The 20,776-nt window shown below is 53.2% G+C and overlaps 1 protein-coding gene across 5 annotated transcripts in view; it reads right to left on the bottom strand.

Moving 5' to 3' along the window:
- Window positions 1-19,879, bottom strand: part of SIGLEC1 (sialic acid binding Ig like lectin 1) — a 30,960-nt gene extending 11,081 nt beyond the window's left edge. For 4 of the 5 annotated variants that reach the window (XR_012018366.1, XM_072800228.1, XM_072800227.1 and 1 more), the window contains exons 1-17: window positions 19,722-19,879; window positions 13,944-14,018; window positions 13,320-13,679; window positions 12,766-13,062; window positions 11,131-11,397; window positions 10,564-10,818; window positions 7,840-8,139; window positions 6,881-7,138; window positions 5,811-6,131; window positions 5,297-5,551; window positions 4,843-5,145; window positions 3,318-3,578; window positions 2,845-3,156; window positions 1,837-2,088; window positions 1,263-1,532; window positions 922-1,173; window positions 306-608 (exon numbers count right to left, since the gene is read on the bottom strand). Coding sequence is in view for 4 of the 5 variants with exons in the window: in XM_072800228.1 (XP_072656329.1) it covers window positions 306-608; window positions 922-1,173; window positions 1,263-1,532; window positions 1,837-2,088; window positions 2,845-3,156; window positions 3,318-3,578; window positions 4,843-5,145; window positions 5,297-5,551; window positions 5,811-6,131; window positions 6,881-7,138; window positions 7,840-8,139; window positions 10,564-10,818; window positions 11,131-11,397; window positions 12,766-13,062; window positions 13,320-13,679; window positions 13,944-13,992 (4,315 nt within the window). In the remaining variant the exon portion in view is untranslated. The remainder of the gene's footprint in view (window positions 1-305; window positions 609-921; window positions 1,174-1,262; window positions 1,533-1,836; window positions 2,089-2,844; window positions 3,157-3,317; window positions 3,579-4,842; window positions 5,146-5,296; window positions 5,552-5,810; window positions 6,132-6,880; window positions 7,139-7,839; window positions 8,140-10,563; window positions 10,819-11,130; window positions 11,398-12,765; window positions 13,063-13,319; window positions 13,680-13,943; window positions 14,019-19,721) is intronic. The other variant, XM_072800231.1, reaches the window with a different exon arrangement.
- Between the last annotated feature and the right edge of the window lie 897 nt (window positions 19,880-20,776).

Below are 20,776 nucleotides of genomic sequence, written 5' to 3'. Positions count from 1 at the left end.
CACACTTCCCCAGGGCAGGTCTGCCTTCACTCCAGATGGGTTCTGTGAGGGCAGGGTGCTGTCTCCCCTGCATCTGGGGGTACCCTTGGCACTGCTACAGCTCTACCCTTGTAGGGGGTTCCCCAAGGACAAGGGTTTCTTCCCTTCAGGCTGGCCAACCGCTTCCAGAGAGCTGTTCCTCTTCCGTCAGATGGGGCAAGGCTCCATCTACCCATTCTTGTAGGAGCTCCACCACTCATATAAACACATGGCATGGCCAGAGCCCCACTGAGCCTGAGCCCCTACTCCCCCCTTTACCCACTCACCTTCTGCCTGCAGCTGACCCGTGGTGCTGACTGAGCCCAAGAAGTTGTGGGCTGTGCACACGTAGGTGTCCTTGTCACCTGAGGATGCATCTGGCACCTGCAGCCGCAGGGCATTGCGGGCCACCTGGACATAGCCTGTCCCCGATGCCAAGCCGTGGACCTCATGGCTGGTGGCCAACACTTTGCCATTGAGGGACAGGGCCAGCTCAGCAGGTGGCTCGCTGTCCACAGTACACTGTAATACGGCCATGGGGCTGAGCCTCGAGTCCCGAAAGGACGACAGGATCACACCCTGAGGGGCATCTGGGGGCATGACAGGACACAGTTAGGGCCCTTGTTTGGCAACCCTGTGCCATCTACAGCCTACCTGCCTGGCAATGGTGAGGCTGAAGCCTCTGGACAGACGGTCACTTCCTAGAAGTGACACCTTGTGGGCAGATTCCCCCAGGCAGGGTTCACAGGGCCCTAGGGTCTCTCCTCTCCTCACCTATGTCCTTCTTTTCCCAGGTGCCCATTCTGAGGTCCACTACAGTCCTGTGTCCACCCCCATGAAGGCCCAGAGGTGCCCTCCTCCAGCTCTCATCCTCAGCACCCCCAGCCAAGGACCCCTACTCACAGTGGACTTGCAGGGCTATGGGCCGGGAGCTGCGAGTGCCCTGAGCATCCTGGACCTGGCAGGAGTAGGCACCTGCGTGAGCCCGTGTGGCTGCCGGGAATGAGAGAGAGGCGGCTGGCCCCTCCTGCAGCCAGCGGCTGTTGTGGTACCAGGTGTAGAGACAGGGCGGGCGGGCAACAGGGTCTTCACAGGTCACCGTGATGGGGGTTCCCTCGGGCACAGCGGCTGATGGAGCCAGGGTCACCTGCACACCTGCACCAGGGAGATCAGGATCACCGAGGCCCAGCTGGACGCCACAGCTGGTCCTTCCCCTCCTAGGCGTGGCCTGGGCCCTGTCTCACCCTCTAGCCGCAGATCCAGGGATGTATTGGCCTGGCCCAGTGGACTGTGGGCAGAGCAGCTGTAGAGACCCTCGTCACGGGGCCCAGGCTCCCACAACTCCAGGCGCAGGGTGTTGGGGACAGAAGCCGTGGTCGAGGAGGCCAGGAGGCGGCCAGCATGGCTGAGGGCCAGCTGAGCAGGTGGGCGGCTGTCCACAGTGCACAGTACCTGGGCCAGCCGTCCACCACGGCTCTCTAGGAGGTAGGTGAGGCGCAGGCTGCGGGGTGCATCTACAGGGACCCAAAGAAAAGTTCAAAGACCGCAGTCAGGAGGCCAGTTGGCAGGATTCAAAGCGGGAGGGCCCTGGCTCCCCATCCCAAGGGCCCCCAACTGCCCAAATGAGGGCTCTGCTCCTCTGCCCAGAGAGAACCTTTCCCTTCTGACCCCCAACTCAGTGCTCCCTGTCCTGAGCTTCATCACATGGATGGGGGCTGAGTTCCTGGGTTGGACATCTGTGGGGCTCTGGCCATGCCCTTGATCTCTGTGGGCTGCTGTCATTCCTTTTTGCCCTATCCTGCATCCAACCAAACTCACAGAGGACATCCAGAGTGACAGGTCTGGAGAGGTGGGGTGCCTGGCCAGGCCTCACCACACCACAGCGGTAAGAGGCAGCATCCATGACTGTGACATTGGGCAGAAGGATGGAGAGGGCACCTGGGCGCTGCTGCCCATCACGGTACCAGGTGTAGGTGGGCTGGGTCAGGTTGGTGGTCCACACAAGGCAGGTCAGGTTCACCAGCTGCCCCTCCTGCACGATGGCCTTGGGCCACACATGCACACTCACAGCTGGGGAGAGGGAAAGACACGGGGACACCAGTGAGATTTGTAAAGCTGTGTAAAGCAAGCCACTTGTCTCCATGAGGGAGGGAAGCCTTTTGCCTCTGGGAGGCACAGGCTGCCCACCTGCACAGGGGGCTCGAGGTCAAACTTGGGAAACAACTCACCATCTCTCAGGTGGCCCCAATCATGGTTCTGGAGGGCCCCGGAGTGCCCTGAGCCCGCCCTGACCCTGGTGGGGGGCACATGGGAGAACATGAACCTCCCTGCCCTATGGTATTTTCTCCTTGAATACCTCCCACCTCCGCCACTTTCTGATTAGCTTTATCACTTGGACATCGAGGAAATCATCTGGTTTTTAAAAAGGCTCTTTCATGAAAGCCAAGTCTGGAGTCTACTGCCCTTAAAGGAAGCTGGGAATGGAACAGTCCTGCTTAGCTCGCCTGCCCACCTGCCCGTGCCTCAGGCTTCCGGATGCTCTCCAGCCTCCTCTACTCTCTCTCTCTCTCTTTTAAAGACTTTATTTATTCATGAGAGATACAGAGAGAGAGAGAGAGAGAGAGAGAGAGAGAGAGAGAGGCAGAGACACAGGCAGGGGGAGAGCAGGCTCAGTGCAGGGAGCCCAACATGGGACTTGATCCCAGGTCTCCAGGATCATGCCCTGGGCCGAAGGCAGGTGCGCTAAACCGCTGAGCCACCCGGGTTGCCCCTCCTCTCCTCTCTTAAAGGAGCCACCCTTGCACACACTCACACTCTGACACTGACCCTGGGCATCGAAGGTGGCAGAGGCTGAGGCCTGGCCCAAGGTATTGTTGGCCTGGCAGGTGTAGACGCCCTCATCCTCCAACACTACATCATGGATCTCCAAGCGAAGTGTGTTGCGGGCCACAGTCACCTGCAGCCGGGGAGAGCTACTTGCAAGCTCCCCCACACCTTGTAGGGTGGAGGCCATGAGGTGGTGCCCGTGGAGCAGTCGTAGGTGAGCTGGAGGGTCACTCTTCACACGGCACAGGAGGAGGCCCAGTCGCCTGGGGCCTGTGTCCATCAGGGTGGTAAGCGTGGCCTGGCGAGGGGCATCTACAGGAGGCAGGGAGTGGCCAGGACACCTGGTTCCTCATCAGGTGCTCTCTTGTGGAGGCAGAGCCCAGGGCCAGAGCTCCCCCAACCCATCCTCCAGCGGCACCCTTGTTTCCTTCACCCTCCCCCCACCCCCAAGAAACAGAAGGATGAGAGCTTACAGGACACGTGGAGGCTGACAGGAGCGGCCAGGCTCATGGTGGCTGAGCCTGGAGCCTGGGCTCGGCAATGGTAGGCCCCAGCCTGGCTCAAAGTAATGGCTGCAAAGCGTAGTGTGGCCGAGTTCGACTCTGGGAGGGGTTGGCCATCCTGATACCAGAGGTATGAAGTCCCCTCCAGGACCCCTGGGGGCACCTGGCAGCTCAAGACCACAGCCTGGCCCTCCCGGAGCTCAGGTGATGGGGACACCTGGACCCAGGCTTCTGTAGGGAGAAACCAAAGGCAGGTAAGGGCCCTCTGGCCCAGCACCCTCCCCCAGTCTGGGACTGTGGGTAGGTCCACACCAGGACTGCATGATCCCAATTCTATGTTATGGAGCCACAACCCCTCTACCAGACCGCCAGCAAAGGCCCCACTTCAGCTCCATGCCTCCTCCTGTCCTGCTCCCAACTCCCCTGCACTGGGTTTCTCCTGGCCTTTAGCACCCACCACCTTGAGCAACAGATTTGTTCTGTCATTCATCTCTCACCTACCAGAAGGCCCAGCTTGCGTGACCTCTAACCCTGTGCCAGGCACAGTGCCTGCACAAGTTTGCTCTTAACAAATGCTGGTTTGAGACGCCTGGATGGCTCAGTGGTTGAATGTCTGCCTTCAGCTCAGGTTGTGATCCCAGGATCCTGGGATGGAGTTCTGCATCAGGTTCCCCGCAGGGAGCCTGCTTCTCCCTCTGCCTGTGTCTCTGACTCTCTTTCTCTGTCTCTCCTGAATAGATAAATAATTTTTAAAAAATGCTGGTTTGGGACACCTGGGTGGCTCAGTGGTTGAAGGGGATGCTAAACCGCTAAGCCACTGGGGCTGCCCTAAAATAAAATTTCCATAAAAATCCTACCTAGGGGGCAGCCCCGGTGGCGCAGCGGTTTATCACCGCCTGCAGCCCAGGGTGTGATCCTGGAGACCCGGGATCGAATCCCACATCCGGCTCCCTGGAGCCTGATTCTTCCTCTGCCTGTCTCTCTCTCTCTCTCTCTCTCTCCCTCATAAATAAATAAAAAACCTTTTTAAAAAAGGAAATTTTATTTTATAGAAATAAATTCTATGTATAGAATTTATATATATGTATGTATAAAGATTATGATACATTCTTTTTATATGTGTATATATTTCTGTGTATACATATATGTGCATATTCACATTCACGTACATGTATTACAGTATATGTACGCATAGTATACATATGTCTTCGGTTGTGTATGAAAATTCTTGTTATGTAACAGGATTATATTACTATAAAAGAAGTTTCTGTAAGTGTTCCAACCGAACAAGGCACCCTATGCGATTGTCACTGCCTCCTAGTGGTTGCCACAGTGATTGCAGGTGAAAATATTCAGCTGAAGACAGAAGGCCTGCTGGCTAGCTAGAAACTCCCCTAATGAGGACTGAAAAAGACTCACATTTCTATGCAAAGCCTGGCTAGAGTCGCCCCCAGGGCATTTGGATCTATCACATCTTTAGAGAACTAACACTCACCTCGGACCTGAAAGAAGAGAGAGGTGTTGGTGGATCCGAGGACATTTGTGGCCTCACAGCGGTAGCTTCCAGAGTCCCCAAGGCTCAAGTCTCGGACTTCTAGCTGCAGGAAGTTGGCTGAGACTTTGACCTGGAGGCGGCCACGGAGGGAGAGCAGGGGCCCCAGGCTGGTGGCCAGGAGGCGCTCCTCATGGAACAGGGCCAGCTGGGCCAGAGGGCGACTGTCCACAGTGCAGATGAACACTACCATGTGACCCTGGCCCACGTCCAGGAGGGCTGACAGCTTTGGAGGGTCAGGGGGATCTGCAGACGGGAAGGGGTTCAGGCCACTCCCTGCCCCTCCCTCTCCCCACACACAGTCCAAGCCTGCTCTGCCCACCCCCCACCTTGCTCCCTCCCCACTGACCACTCCTTCACCCTCGGAGTACCCAACCCCATCCTGCACATCACCCACAGAGCACACTCAGGACCACCGGGGTGGAGAGCTGGGTCTCAGCCTCTGTGAGGATGCGGCAGGCGTAGACGGCAGCATCTGTTCTGGCCACAGGCAGCAGCGTCACAGTCTCCAGGGGGCCCTGGGTCCACAGGGCCCCATTCCGGAACCAGGAGAAGTTGGCAGGGCCACTGGCTTCCCGGCTCACACTACAAGTCAGGTTGGCTCCAGTGCCCTCCGGCAGCGTGTGTGATGGCGTGATGACCAGGGTGGTGGCTGGAGAGCAGCCAACACAGGCCACCTGAGACAGGCCTCGCCTTGACTGCTTCCCCCCTGGAGTCAGGACCCAGCCTCCCAGCCTGGAGAAGACAGGAAGGAAAACCCCTGGGGTGCCCATGGGGCAGGGGAGAAAAGCCAACTCCCACTGCCCAATGGAGGTGGTTTCACCTGATAGACCCGCCTTGGAGTGGGAGGGTTGCAGGGACCCACGTACCAGCCCCTGACCCTGAGCCGCCCATTCCCTGTGCTGACTCACCCTGGGCATCGAAGTTTGCAGAGGCAGAGGTGTTGCCCAGGGCATTGCTGGCCTCACACAGGTACACACCCTCATCCTCCAGCACCGGCTCACCAATTTCCAGACGCAGCAGGTTGGGGGCTCTGGTAACCTTTAGCCGCTGGGAACAGCCCCCACAGCCCAATGGCAGGGAAGAGGCCACAACGTGGTCCCTGTGGAGTAGCCGCAGCTGGGCTGGGGGGTTGCTGTCCACACGGCACAAGAGTAGCCCTTGACGTCTAGCCCCAACTCCTGAGGCATTGGGGTCCAGCTGAGCAGTGAACGTGGGCTGGCGTGGGGCATCTGTAGGGAGAAAGATCATACGTATTCATTCCATGGCCTCCACCAGGGTTCTCCAGGTCCACTCAAAGCACAGTAAACAAGGGCATGTACTCAGAGTTGCCATACACAGCTGTGTAGATTGTGCGCTGCACAAGGACAACCAAACCAAAGTAGGAATTAGCCCATGCCCCTCATGCTAAGGTGTGCTCTAGTGCTATTTTGAGTCTTCAGAGGAAGGAATGCCATTTTCTATTTTGGACAAGGGCGTCATGTGGGCTAGCATAACATGCATAATGTCGTATGCTTCTGACACACTGAGTGTTGGCCCCTTAGGCTAATATGGAGAGACACTCTTGACAGGACACAGACCCTGTGCTGAGAGGTTCTACCTTTGTGGCTATGGGAGCCTGTGAGGGCACAGCCTATGGGTGAGCACATATATATCAAAGTATGGTGCCTAGGGCCCAGTCAAGACAAAGCTTGGATGTGGTGTCCATGATGCATTTGAGGCTAGAAGCAGAGGCACTATAGGGGCTGGGGCTGAGGCTGAGGGAGGGGACATGGGGAGGTAGAGAAAGCCCCAGCCTTGTTCCCCACATTTCAGTCCTGGGCAGACAGCTGCATGGCGCCCAGACCTGTGGCTGCCTTCCTGATCTAGACCCCAGGGCAGGGCAGTGGCAGGAGGGCCTGAGGGAGGTCGTGGTGGCTGGTGGGCTCCAGTGGGTTGACCCTCCCCACGGCTGGCAGGGGCTGGTGGGAAGACTGCTCACAGAGCACGGTGAGGATGGCAGGTGAGGAGGGGCCGCTGGCAGTGTGGCCATCCTCGGCCTGACAATGGTAAGAGCCGGCATCGGTGCTGGAGGCCGCCGTGAGCTGAAGGCTGCTGTGGGACCCCTGGTGAAGCAGAGCTCCGTTCCGGTACCAAGAGAAGCGGATGTCAGGTGTCGGGCTGAGACCACTCCTGCAGCTCAGTGTCACTCCTTGTCCTTCTACCACCTCTGCTGCAGGGCTGATGAGAAGGTGGGCCACTGGCAGAAGAGGGAGTGAAGGAGGCTCAGGTCCCCTGCACACCGGCACCTCTGTGCCACCAACTGCAGGAAGACCTCCAGGGTTCTCCTCTCCCCCACATGACTGCAGGTAGGTCTGGACTTCATGGCATCAGCTCCATGAACCTCTTGATAATCAGGAGGCTGTGTCCTTGAAAGCCAATTCTGATCTGTTGGTAGTAGTTGGCTGCAGCATGATTGAGAAGGATTGTGAGCCAGAGCCCCGGCTTACATCAAAAACCTGGCCTGGTTGTTGAGCTATGTCTGCCATAGCCTCAGAAGGAGGGAATGGCAGTGCATACACTAAGATGTGGACAATCGTGCTTTTCTATTTTTCCTTCTGCATCTGACTCTTAGCCTGCCCCAAACATTTGATAAATAAAAAGCAAATGGATATGAAGGACCCTTCAAGTTCAGAGTCAGAATGTGCATGAAAGGAATAATGCAACCTGCCATGTTTCCCTTTTGCCTTGACTTCTGGAACCTCCCAGGTTGGGATGACTGAATAGCCCAGATCTTTGATGTGATTTAAAAAAATATATATATATATATATATATAATCAACCAGCGTGTTCATCCCATCAGCTAAGTCCTTGGGACTCCCAGGAGGAAGGCCAGAGCAAGCCGTCTCCTCCCGCCCTTCACCAGCACTACCCCACACCCTCGCCCCATGCCTGTCTTACCTTTAGCATGGAAGCCCAGGGTAGAGGATGAATTCCCAAGGGAGTTGGTGGCGGAGCATGTATATTCCCCACTGTCAGCTGGCCCCAGGTTTCGGATCTCCAGATTCAGGGAGTTAGGGGTGGAGAAGACACTGAAGCGTGAGCTGTGGTCACCCTCCCCTTGGGTGGAGGCCAGGACAAGGCCATTGTGTGACAGCACCAGGGTGGCGAGGGGCTCGCTGACCACCGAGCAATGAAAGATGCCAACTAGCCCCTCCTGTGTCTCCAGGAAGGCAGTTAGATCCGGGGTAAGGGGTGGGTCTGTGTGGAGATGAGGAAATGACATTCACCGTCAGACAGGAGCAATCCTGAATCCCCTTTTAATAGGCTATGATCCTGCACTTCATTTGTCCCACAAGGCTCTGCAAAGGGAGCAACTCCACAGATCCTGAGTGCCTGTTGAATACACTTTTGTCCCTGGGTTGGGCAAATCACTTTGTCTTCTCAACCAGGAGTTGTGGCAACCCTGTGAGTGGGGGTCAGGGTCCCTACTTTAAAGATGAGAAAACTGGGGCACGTAGGTGGCTCAGTGGTTGAGCGTCTTCCTTTGGCTCGGGTTGTGATCCCGGGGTCCTGGGATTGAGTCCTGCATCAGGGTCCCTGCAGGGGACCTGCTTCTCTCTCTGCCTATGTCTTTGCCTCTCTCTGTGAGTCTCTCATGAATAAATAAATAAAATTTAAAACAAAATAAAGATGAGAAACCTGGTGAGGCACCTGGCAGTGGACAGTACCTCATCTAAGTGATCAAGGTGAATAACTACCAGCAATGGGACAGACCGACATCATGGGCCTCCTGATGGGATATAGCAAGACAGATACAGCATCACAGCCATGGTGTTGCTGCCCGGGTGCAGAGGCTCAGTCTACTCAGTTCAGACAAATGTAAACCAAGGGACACCCACACAACAACTGGCCTGTGCTCTTTAAGTTTCACAAGAAATACAAGGAAAGCGGTGCCTGGTGGACTCAGTTAAGTATCTGCTTTCAGCTCAGGTCATGATCTCAGGGTCCCAGGATCCAGCCCCATGTTGGGCTTCCCGCTCAGCAGGGAGTCTGCTTCTCCCTCTCCCTCTGCCCCCCCCCCAACTCGTGTGCTCTGTCTCTCTTAAATAAGTAAATAAAAAGCTATTAAAAAAAGATAAAGAAAGAATGAGAGATGGTCTCAGATTAAAGAAAAATAAAGAGATGTGACAACTGAATGTAATGCAGGGTCCTGGTTTTGGCTCAGGTCATGGTCTCACTGTTGTGGGATGGAGTCTGCATTGGCTCCATGCTCAGGGCAAGTCTGCTTCAGATGCTCTCTCTCTCTCTCTCTCCCTTCCTGGTCGCTCATGCCCTCTCTCTCCCAAATGAATAAATACAGTCTTAAAAAAAAAAATACCTCTGTATGATTCCAACTATTTGATTCTGGAAGAGGCAAATTTTTTTTGCCTGTGGTTGCCAGGCACTCAACAGATAAATAGGTGGAGGACAGGGGATTTTTATGGCAGTGAAACTATTCTGTATGGTACTGTAATGATGAATACAGTGTTGGTTCAGTAATTGCAACAAACACAACACTAATCCAAGATGTCAAATATAGGGAAAACTTTGCAAGGAAAGGATACATGGGAACTCTATACTATCTGCTCAACATTTTTGTAAATTTAAAACTATTTTTAGGGCACCCTGGGTGGCTCAGCGGTTTAGCGCCGCCTTCAGCCCAGGGTGTGATCCTGGAGACCCGGGATCGGGTCCCACGTTGGGCTCCCTGCATGGAGCCTGCTTCTCCCTCTGCCTGTGTCTCTGCCTCTCTCTGTCTCTGTCTCTGTCTCTCTCTCTTTCTGTGTGTGTCTCATGAATAAATAAATAAAATCTTTTAAAAATAAAAAATAAAAAAATAAAACTATTTTTAAAAATAAGATCTACTGGGGGGCTCCTGGGGGTTCAGTCAGCTAAGTGTCCAATTCTTTTTTTTTTAAAGACTTTTATTTATTTATTCATGAGAGACATACACACACACAGAGGCAGAGACACAGTTAGAGGGAGACCAAGAAATCAACTCAAATCATGATCTCAGTCAGGGTCATGAGACCAAGCCCACTCTGAGGCTCTGGGCCAGGTGTGGACCTGCTTAAGATTGTCTCTCTCCTTCTCCCTCTGACCCTCATATCCCTTGCTCTCTCTCTCTCTCTCTCTCTCTCTCAAAAATAAAATAGAAAAAGCAAATGTACCAAACTCTTAACAAATGGGGAATCTAGGTTAAAGGTATGTGGCAATTCTTTGTATTCTCCTGGCAACTTTTTGTAAGCTTAACTTGTTCGACATGAAAAGTATTCTAGGGATCCCTGGGTGGCGCAGCGGTTTGGCGCCTGCCTTTGGCCCAGGGCACGATCCTGGAGACCCGGGATCGAATCCCACGTCGGGCTCTCGGTGCATGGAGCCTGCTTCTCCCTCTGCCTGTGTCTCTGCCTCTCTCCCTCTGTGTGTGACTATCATAAGTAAATAAAAATTAAAAAAAAAAAAGAAAAGTATTCTAAAATAGGAGAAAATTGAAGCCCGGGGAGGTCAAAGCTTGCCTACATATGCAGAGCAAAGATGTGAACTCAGAGCCAACCAAGCCCAGGACCCTAACCCTCTTGTGGGGACCCCACCCTCCAACCAGGCCCTGGCAGTGTCCAGTGCCACCCTGCCCTGGGTACTTACAGCTGACCACCACACTGACAGGGCCGGAGCGCTCTCTGCCATAGGCATTATGCACCTCACAGAAGTAGAAGCCAGTATCGGCCCTGGTGGCTGAGCGCAGCTGCAGAATGTGGCTGTGGGCATCCTCCAGCAAGACGTGGTTCTTGTACCAGCTATAGCGCAGCTCGCTGGGTGCTTCTTTGGGCAATTTGCAGGTCAATGTCACTGTCTGGTTCTCTAGGATAAGGCCTGCTGGGCTCACTTGGACCTCAGCCACTGTGGGGGCAGCAGAAGGTATGCTGGGGAACACCCAGCTGACTCCCCATGCACTGGGGTTGTAGCCAATCAGCCTAATCCCTGCATGTTCTGTATCAGACCCCTTCTGCAGCAGAGGCTTCTGGATGGGTGCTATATCTCTTTGTTCTGTTTACTGGGATTCTTGTGACATCCCACCCTGCCAGGGACTGAGGCAGAGCTAGGACTCGATACCCACGTCCCAGGAGGCACCTTGGACTGGCTTTCTTCAGCAACAGTGGCCAGGACCCCTCCCCACCCTCTGGTCAAGACCCAGGCTCATGCAGGACTCACTGAAGATGTGGAGGCTGATGGGGGGTGAGACTGAGGAGCCCACGGCATTTCCAGCTTGGCAGGTGTAGATACCAGCATCGCCCAGGGTTGCCTGGGACAACTTCAGCATACGACCCTGGACTTGGAGCTGCGTCCCATCCTTGGTCCACTGCACAAAACTGACCTCAGGGTAGCTGCTGTTCACCTGGCAGGTGAGTATGACCAGATCGCCTGGAAGGATGTTCCGCCCTGAGGGGCTGAGAAGGATCTCCACGCCCTTAGGGGCATCTGTAAGACAAGATCGTGGCATCAGGTGAGAGGCCCAGGGAGGGCAGTGGTGGCGCTTCTCACCTCTTTCAACACTCTGCCTAACGAAGCCTGCCCAGATAATCATTAGGCCTTTCACTTCCCCTGTCAAGGCAGGCGCTGCCCCCCACCTCGTGAGGAGGTCTTGATTCCTTCCTTCTCCACTGAGGGCCTGACGATGCAGTGCTTGGCTTAGCGTCCAGCCTACATTGCCTTCTATGGCTTTCTGCTTCATGATACTGTCCACTGCCCTCAATTCTATTTGGGTATCGTGAGCACCATAGTGCCTGCTTAGGTGGCCTGTAGTAGCTGTTGGCAGGGAACAAAACACTTCATGGAGGGGGCCAAAGGCAGAGTCCAGAGAGCTCTGAGAATGGTTAACCCATTCATAAGGAGGGTGCCAACAGGGCACCTGGGTGGCTCAGTTGGTGACATGTCTGCCTTCGGCTCAGGTCATGATCCCAGGGTCCTGGGATTGAGTCCCATATAGGGTTCCTGGCTCAGCAGGGAGCCTGCTTCTCCCTCTTCCCTCTGCTCATACTCTCTCTCTTGCTATCTCTTTCTCTCAAATAAATAAATAAAATTGTTTAAAAAAGAAGGTCCCAACCATACAAAACAACTGCATTTCTATAAATCTTGTTCCAAAATGTAAATATGCTAATAAAAGTTAACATTTTAAGTGCTTAATCTAGGTAAATATGAAAATAACAGAAGCTAATATTTTAGAGCACTCTGTATGTGCCAAGCACTCCTTCAATTTCCATAACAGTTCCTTGAGATCTAGGAGTCTGCTTAGTAGAGGAAGACATAGAGGCTCTGAAGGGCAGGTAATTCACCCAGTTTGCTCAGCTAAGTGGTGGATCCAGGCAGCCTGAGGTCTGTGAATAGTAGTGGTTCTAGAACAGGCTTTCATGTTTTACTGTGAGGGGAAGACTCAGAATCAAGTAGAAACTCAGGTTTTCTTCCACCATCTCTTTGCCATGTCCAGGTGATACCCTGATCACCATGAGCAGCCTTAGGCAGGAAAGGGATGAACCCTCCTTACCACCCCCAGCATCCTCCAGAGCTGTGTTAAATCTCAGAGGCCTCTCTGTCTGAGCCCCCAATTCTCCGGCTCTCTGTGTTTCCTCGTCTCTGCCCAACCTGGCCTCAGGGACAAGAGATAGAAGGGAGCCTTGAGCCGTGGGTCTTAGGGCTTTGCAGTGTCTCTCTCCCTGCCTGACCCTGGAGGTCCAACTGTGCCTGACTTTTTTTCGGGGTCGAGGCGAGGGCTGGAGAAGAGACTGGTTTCCACTGGGGAAGCCACAGATGTGTGCTTGGTGCCAAGGGTATGGCCCCCAGCACACTCACACTGCACTTGGAGGTGAATCTTGCCCTGAGTCTTCTGCTTGGCCACTGAGAGTTCGCACTGTAGGGTCCGGCCGTGGTCCTGCCAGGACAGGGCCATATGGAGGGTCCCCAGGTGGCTGATGCCTGTGGGCTTGAGATTCTGGAAGCTGGAGGTGACCGAGCGTGAGGGGTCCTGGCCTTGCCACTGCAGGCTGATGTGCTCCTCCGGGCAGGCGTAGGGAGTGGAGCAGTTGAAGTAGGCCTCTGTGCCTTCATGAAGCTCTGCCGCCGAGGCAATGGTGGGTGTCTCGGGCGTCTCTGGGGACAAAGACCGGAGACTTGGGACTCCCCTTCACCACACGTGAGGCCTCTTGCCCTAGAAAGCCCAGCTGAGGGGCAGGACCTGGGCAGAGTCCCTCAAGAAGAAGGAGAGGCCGCTTCCTACCCCCAGCCCCACATAGGGTAAATGCAAAGGAGCTGCAGGGGTTGGGCTTAGGATTGGGGCTCTGAGCCCATGGGGCCAGAAGCAGCTTGAGAGACCTTTCCAGCCAGGAGCCAGGTCACTCTGCCCTCACCTGTCACAGTGACCACAGTGCCTTTAACATCAGACCAGCGGTTGGTGTCACTGATCTCAAAACGGAAGTTGTAGGAGCCCGAATCCTCAGGCCGCAGGTCCTTCAGCAGCAGGGTACACATCTTGTGCTCCGTGTGCCCCAGGAACTGGGCACGGCCACGAAACTGTGCCTCCACCAGCTTGGGGTTCTCCGAATGGCTCACCACCTGCCGGTTGCCCGAGTAGTCGTAGTACCAGATGGCTGTGATGCCATTGGTCACTTTCACGTCAGCCGGGAAACTGAAGACACAGGGGATGATGAGGCAGGACCCCTTCACGCCCTTCACATCCTGGGGACTGGAGACACCCCATGAGGCCAGGCCTGCAGGTGAGGCAAGACAGAGAGGAGAGTGGTGAAGACCTGGTGTCACTGCAAAGCCCTCAGGTCTGCCCTGCCCCCAACAATGCGCACCTGGAGCAGCCTGCCCACCCCCCCATCCCCCGCCCCAGCCACTGCTGCCCTGAGCTCTCCTTCGTTCTGCGGACAGACCTGTGACGGGGCCCAGTGCCGTCTGTCAGGGCTGGACGGAGGGCTGGACGGCCCAGGGCCAGGCCCCGTGGCATGGGCAAAGTCAATGCAGCTCACCTGCCGAGATAAATGAGACCAACTGGAGAAGCTGGAGCAGGAAGTCCATAGCAGGTTTGATGCTGGCTCTGGTGCCTAAGGAGGAGATATACACTGTGCTGGCTGGGCACACAAGGGCACCCTAGGGCACCTCAGCCTCACGGCCTGCTGAGAGTCCAGCTCTGTGCCCCCAGCATGCTATGACAGTTGACCCCGTGGAAGGGCAGGGCTGCCAAGGACTCTAGGGCAGCCAGCAGTGGGGAGCCAGGAGCCCACGTTCCTGGCTCAGACTCACCCCAGAATACTTTCACCCAGTGGCATGCCTCAGAAAACCCTCTGTGTGTCCCTCAGCCCCACCCCAAGTTCTGCTTTCCCAGCCCCTCGAGGGCACTCCTCCAAAACAGATGAACAGCTGTTTCTCCCTTTCCTCTCACTTCCCTACCTCTTCCCACCACTCAAGCCAACAGGAACTAGCTAGGAGCCCAGAGAGGCCCAGTGACTCACTCCAAGGCACCCTGCAAGAATGAGGGTTTAAAACTTGTCTCCTGACCATAATAAGCCTTACCAGCTGTAGGCCACAATGGGACTGAATACTTACCAAAGTGCTGCCTTTAAGCCCTTACTTCCATCCCTGAAAGGTCCTCCTTCCGACTCACACTTCTGCCCCCATTCCCTGCTCCCCACACGCACAGCCTATGGCCAGTCCCATAGACTTTCCAACTGAGCAGCTCTGCCCCCACCACAAATAATCTTTGCCTGCTGAACCCTCTTTATTCACTCTTAAGAGGCAGCTGAAACTTCCCCTGTGGGGTCCCTGTAGTCACCCCACAGGCATCTCTGTGCTCGCCTGGACCTTGGCAGTTTGTGATCCCCATTTCTTAAGAGTGAGGACTGAGGACACGTGCCCTGAGGCAGTGCAGAGCCCCCCAAGCCTTGCAGTTGTGAACAAGAGAGGAATGTGATCCTTGAGGGCCTGGGGTTGGTGGCAGGGAAAGTCTGGGCAGGGGACACAAGCCCTGCACAACATGTATCCCACAAACATGAATTAAATGCCTACTGTATACCATATATAAGAAGGTGAGTTTCTCGGGATCCCTGGGTGGCTCAGTGGTTAAGCGCCTGCCTTTGGCCCAGGGCATGATCCTGGAGACCCGGGATCAAGTCCTGCATTGGGCTCCCTGCATGAAGCCTGCTTATCTCTCTCTGCCTGTGTCTCTGCCTCTCTCTCTCTCTCTCATGAATAAATTTTTTAAAAACCTTTAAAAAAGAAAAAGAAAGTGAGTTTCTTCTGCCTTTGAGTGGCCCTCCTGGAGATGAGGCCCTAAGGGGTGCCACATATATGAATCTGGGGAGGAGGAATGCCAGAAATACATTTAACTTAAAGTATAAAACCACTAGAAGAAAACATGGGTGACAATCTCCCTGCCCTAAGACCAGGTAATGATTTCTCAGGTATGACATCAAAAGCATAAGCAACAAAATAAAAAAAATTAGCTAAATTGGACTTCATAAAAATTTAAAACTTTTGTACACATCAAAGGACACTACCAAGAGAGTGAAAAGAGAACCCACAGAATGGGAGAAAACATTTACAAATTATCTATCTGAAAGGGGTTGATATCTAGAATATATAAAGAACTCCTACAACTCAACAAGAACAACAAAACCCCAAACAACCCAAATTCAAAAAATGGGGTAAGAACTTCAATACACACTTCATCATCCAAAGATGATATACAAGTAGCCAATAAGCCCATAAAAAGATGTTCAACATCATTAGTCAATAGGGAAATACAAATTAAAGGCACAATCAGCTACCACTTCATACCCATCAGAATGGCTCTTAACAAACAAAACCAGAAAACAATGAGTGTTGATGAGGATGTGGAAAAATTGGAAGCCCCGTGCACTGCTGGTGGGAATGTAAAATGGCACAGCCTCTGTGGAAAATAGTTTGGTGGCTCCTCAAAAGTCAAACATAGATTACCATGGCCTCCAGCAATTTCACTGCTAGGTATCAACCCCAAAGATTTTATTTTATTTTTTAAGGTTTTATTTATTTATTCATAAGAGACACACAGAGAGAGGCAAAGACATAGGCAAAGGGAGAAGCAGGCTCCCTCTGAGGAGCCCAATTCGGGACTCGATCCTAGGATCACAACCTGAGCCAAAGGCAGACCCTCAACCACTAAGCCACCCAGGTACCCCAACCCAAAAGATTTTAAAACAGAGCCTCATGGATCCCTGGGTGGCTCAGTGGTTTAGCACCTGCCTTTAGCCCAGGGTGTGATCCTGAGACCCGAGATCGAGTCAAATATCAGGCTCCCTACATGGAGTCTGCTTCTCTCACTGCCTGTGTCTTTGCCTCTCTCTCTCTCTCTCTCTCTCTCAAATAAATAAAATAAAATAAAATAAAATAAAGTAAAATAAGAAACAGAACCTCAAACAGATACTTGTATATTCATGTTCATAGCAGCATTATTCACAATAGCCAAAAAATGGAAACAACCTAAGTGCCCATCAATAGACAAATGGATAAAAGAGATGTGGTCTATCCATACAATAGAATATTATTCAATCATAGGAAGGAACAAAATTCTGACTCATGTGACAACAGGGGTGAACCCTAAAAACATTATTCTAAGTGAAACCAGCCACATATCAAGAGGCAAATATTGTATGATTCTACTTATATGAGGTACCTGGAGTATGCAAATTCAAAGAGACAGAAAGTGAAGTAGAGGTTACAGGGGCAAGGAGGGGATGTGAAGGAGAGAGTGGAGAGTTAATGTTTAATGAATACAGAGTCTCTTTTTCGGATGATGAAAAATTTCTGGAAATCCACAGCAGTAATGGTTACACAATACTGTGAATGTATTTAATGCTGCTGAACTGTACACTTAAAAATGTTTAAAACTACTGTACGTTTTATGTTAAGTATATTTTACAACATGCATACAAAAACCCATGGTGCTAGGGCACCTGGGTGGCTCAGTCAGTTAAGCATCTTGCCTTGGGCTCAGGTCATAATCTCAGGGTCTTGGGATTGAGCCCATTGTCAGGCTCCCAGCTCAGGGGGAAGTCTACTTCTCCTTCTCCCTCTGCCCCTTCCCACTGCTCATCCTCTCTCTCTCTCTCTCTCTCTCTCTCAAATAATAAATCTTTAAAAAACAAAAAACAAAAATCCATGTTGTCAATTTTGCAATCCTCCCTGATCCTACATGCTGACTCAGCAGAATGAGGGGGCAGGCCTGAGAAGATTGAGAGTGGTACAGGAAACTCATGACATCTCCCAGCCCCCAGCCCATGGCCACAGGATGGGGCCCAACTGATTCTGGCGACTACCAGGAGGCATACCTGGGAAGGGGCTGAGCAGACACCCAGGGCCTGGATGGGATCTGAATTGTCTATCAGGGTGACGGTACTTAGCCAAGTGTGATGTGAGAAAGGGCATCCTTTCAGGAACAGGGCAAAGCAAAGATGTGGGAAGAACACTGTTTCTCAGGGGACCCAACAGCAGACAGCCCTGATCATTTGCTGAGGCCCAGTGGCTTGTCCCGATTCTTTGGGTGTTTCTAGACCTGTTCCTCTCCCAGGAGGATATACCCAACAGCCTCTACACCTGGTCCTTGGCTGTAGGAAAGGCCCATGCTGGGCTGGGGTATGGCCTGGATGTTGGGCTGGAAGGCAACACTGGGCATGTTTGGGACAGGCTCTGGGGCTCAGAGCTGCACTGGGTAATGAGGTCAGCTCTGCTGTAGCAGAGACATCAGGAAGGTAGCAGCATGTTGGCTCCAGTGTTCCTACTGTTCCCATTTGGGGCCATGGAAAGGACAATGCTGGGGCATCTGGGTGGCTTAGTGGTTGAGCATCTGCCTTTGGCTCAAGTCGTGACCCCAGGGTCCTGGGATCGAGTCCCTCATCAGGCACCCTCGAGGAGCCTGCTTCTCCCTCTGCCTATGTCTTTGCCCCTCTCTCTGTGTCTCTCATGAATAAATAAATAAAATGTGAAAAAAAAGAGGAAAAGGACAATGCTGAAACTACAAGAGGAATGATGATATTTTAGACCTACTAACCCCAGAATGGAGCAGAGATTTTTGAAACATGTGAGAGGACCCTTTCTAGAACCACCCCAAATCACATCATGTAGATGTCACCTACACTTAACCCAGCCCCAACACCCAAGAGGTCAGTCCCACCAGAGTCCAGCTCACTGTCTCAAACTGTTCCACCCCAAAGACCAGCCTCATCCAAGAAAACTTTCTGGGAAAAAGAAGGGTCAAGATGAGCCCCAGAAAGGAAGACCCTTGTCTCTATTTGAAACCTCCCGCTGTGGGGTAGGTGCTACTCCTAGGGCTTGGACAATGAGCTGGATGTGTGGCTGTGACCTTGCACCCCCTGGTGGTAAAGGGATGATTGCCAGTCCTGGGCCGGGGAGGGGTGGGGGCGGTGACAGAGCAGCCCTGAAACAACACCTTCCTTAGGCAATGACCATCTGAGAGAGGATTGTTCTCCAGACCTCAGAAAGTCCCTGAGGTTCATCTTTGTATCTCCAAGTCTTGGGTGCTCTGAAGATAGGGTTTAAATCCCCACTAGTATATGATGCATCAGGGTTGGGCTGGGGTGGCCTGGCACACAGTGGGGGCACATATTTGCTGCCTGTGTGAGAGCAAGTAGGTGGGCAAAGTCTATGTGAGACCAAGTGTCCCAAGATAACTGGGCAGGGCTGGCTGGTCCCTGACCTCTGATCCCAGAGACCAGTCTGGCCTGGGGAAGGAAGGGTAGAGGTAGTTTCATTGCAGACAGTGATGCAGGAATCCCTGGGTGGCACAGCGGTTTAGCGCCTGCCTTTGGCCCAGGGCACGATCCTGGAGACCCGGGATCGAATGCCACGTCGGGCTCCCAGTGCATGGAGCCTGCTTCTCCCTCTGCCTATGTCTCTGCCTCTCTCTCTCTGTGTGTGACTATCATAAATAAATAAAAATTAAAAAAAAAAAACTTAGACAGTGATGCAGGATTCAGTTTCTGTTTCCTAGCACCAGGGTTTCCCCCTCAACTTCCCTATCAAGCTGCAGAAGGAGGGAAATGAGGTGACAGGGCCATCTGGAGTGCTCTGCCCCACAGATAGGAAATCAGGGTACAGACAGACACTTCCAGAGTGTACTATCTTTGTAATAGTGGAAAGCCCCAAACACAAGCCAAAGATTTCACTTGAAAAGCCATACAATCCACAAATGAAGTCTACTGGCTTAAATGAGCAATAGAAATCTCACATCTCGTTCTTCAATCTGGCTATAAATGGCTGGAGCCCAAAGACCAGCTCCCCCAAGCTGTGCTAGGTGATTCTAGGGGTCCTACTGGGGGGAAGAAGTGGTGATGAAAGGAGTGAGTGGACTGGGCTCCTGTGGGGCTAAGATGGGTGGGCGGCAGTGGGGTGAGGGTGAAGGTCAATTTTGGCTGCAGTGTGGGATGGAATTGGGTGGATGTGGAAGGGACAGTGATGGATTGGGAGAGGATGAAGGTCAGGGTTGAGGCTGGATGGAGATGCAGTAATGTTTGGAGTGTAACTGAGGGCGAGGTAGGGCTGGAAGGTGTGAGGACTGGGATCAGGATGTGGGTTGGGGAAGCTCTGGGGGTGTGGAAGGGTTTGGGTCATGACTGCAGCTTTGATTGGTGTCTAGGGCTTGGATTGGTCTGGGGTCCAGCACTCACCCTCGATACCCCCCCACCCCACCTCCCAGCAAATCTCAGCACAGCCTCTCCCCCAGCCCTCCTCACATACTCCAGGGATAACAGTACCTGCTCCACCAGGGAAGGGGCTGCAGGGCTGTAAACCACAGAAGAAAAGAACAGGAAGGAGGCCCAGGTGGTTGTAGTGCTGGTGGCTTCCCAGGGCTCTGCTGCCCTAAGAGAGGAGATCCAGCCTCAGGGGCTGCTTCCTCTTTTCCCAAAGCCTCAGCCCGGAGGCTGGTCAGGGAGGCAGCTGCAGACCTTGCGAAATACCAAGACAGGAAAGGCGTCCTAGGCAGGGCAAGGGCCCCTGGAAGGCCTTTTGGGGCTTGAGCAAGCAGAAGTAGGGGCTGGGGCCACACTGGAGTGTACTCTCAGGCAAAATGGGAAATGGGGGTGGGTCCTGCTTAGCAGCCACATCCATTCTTCTCTTCTTGGCGATCACTGGCCTTTGAGGGAGTCTGAGGGAGGAGGAAGAGAACTTTCTAAACGTGGTCCTCTTGACAGCTGGGAAGCTGGCAAGCCCAACCTGGGGTGAGGGGGTCGTTCCAGGGTAGCCAGACGCAAATATTGATTTTCCAAGCCTTTTGGGAGCCTCTCAGAACCCCATTACTACCAGGATACTCTGAAAAGAACCCCGCAAGAAGTAGGCCCTAGTCATGGGAGACACAGGGTCCCCACCTTTCGGGATACTCCTCAGGCTGGAAGAGCGTCTCTGGTTCCCCCTCCCTTCCCCACTGTCTGTCCGACACCCCCCACTACCCCCATATGTGATTTCAGCATCCCCAAACCCCCACTGAAGTGGAAAAAGAAGGGCCCCACCATGGCGAATTACTGGTTTTTATTGGAGCCCATTTTCTGGATGGCCTACTATGCGCCACATACTCCACATATGGAGCAAGGTGTTAATTGCTCCAAGCAATGCTGGATACAAGTGACAACACATTTCTCATGTCATAATCATAACTCAAACTTAATTCAACTCAACCTGGACCCACCTGTGGTGGTGGAGAACCCAACCACAGCAGATCAGGTCCCCTGTACTCTGTGGGCAAACCCACACATACAGATCAAAAAAAGGACATGAAACCCTGAATTGGGATGAACCCAGGATCCCAGGATGC

This window comes from Canis lupus, chromosome 26 (genome assembly GCF_048164855.1).
Source record: "Canis lupus baileyi chromosome 26, mCanLup2.hap1, whole genome shotgun sequence".
Lineage (NCBI taxonomy): Eukaryota > Metazoa > Chordata > Mammalia > Carnivora > Canidae > Canis > Canis lupus.
Note: the sequence above shows the minus strand (reverse complement) of the source record. Positions and strands in the feature narration are given on the sequence as shown.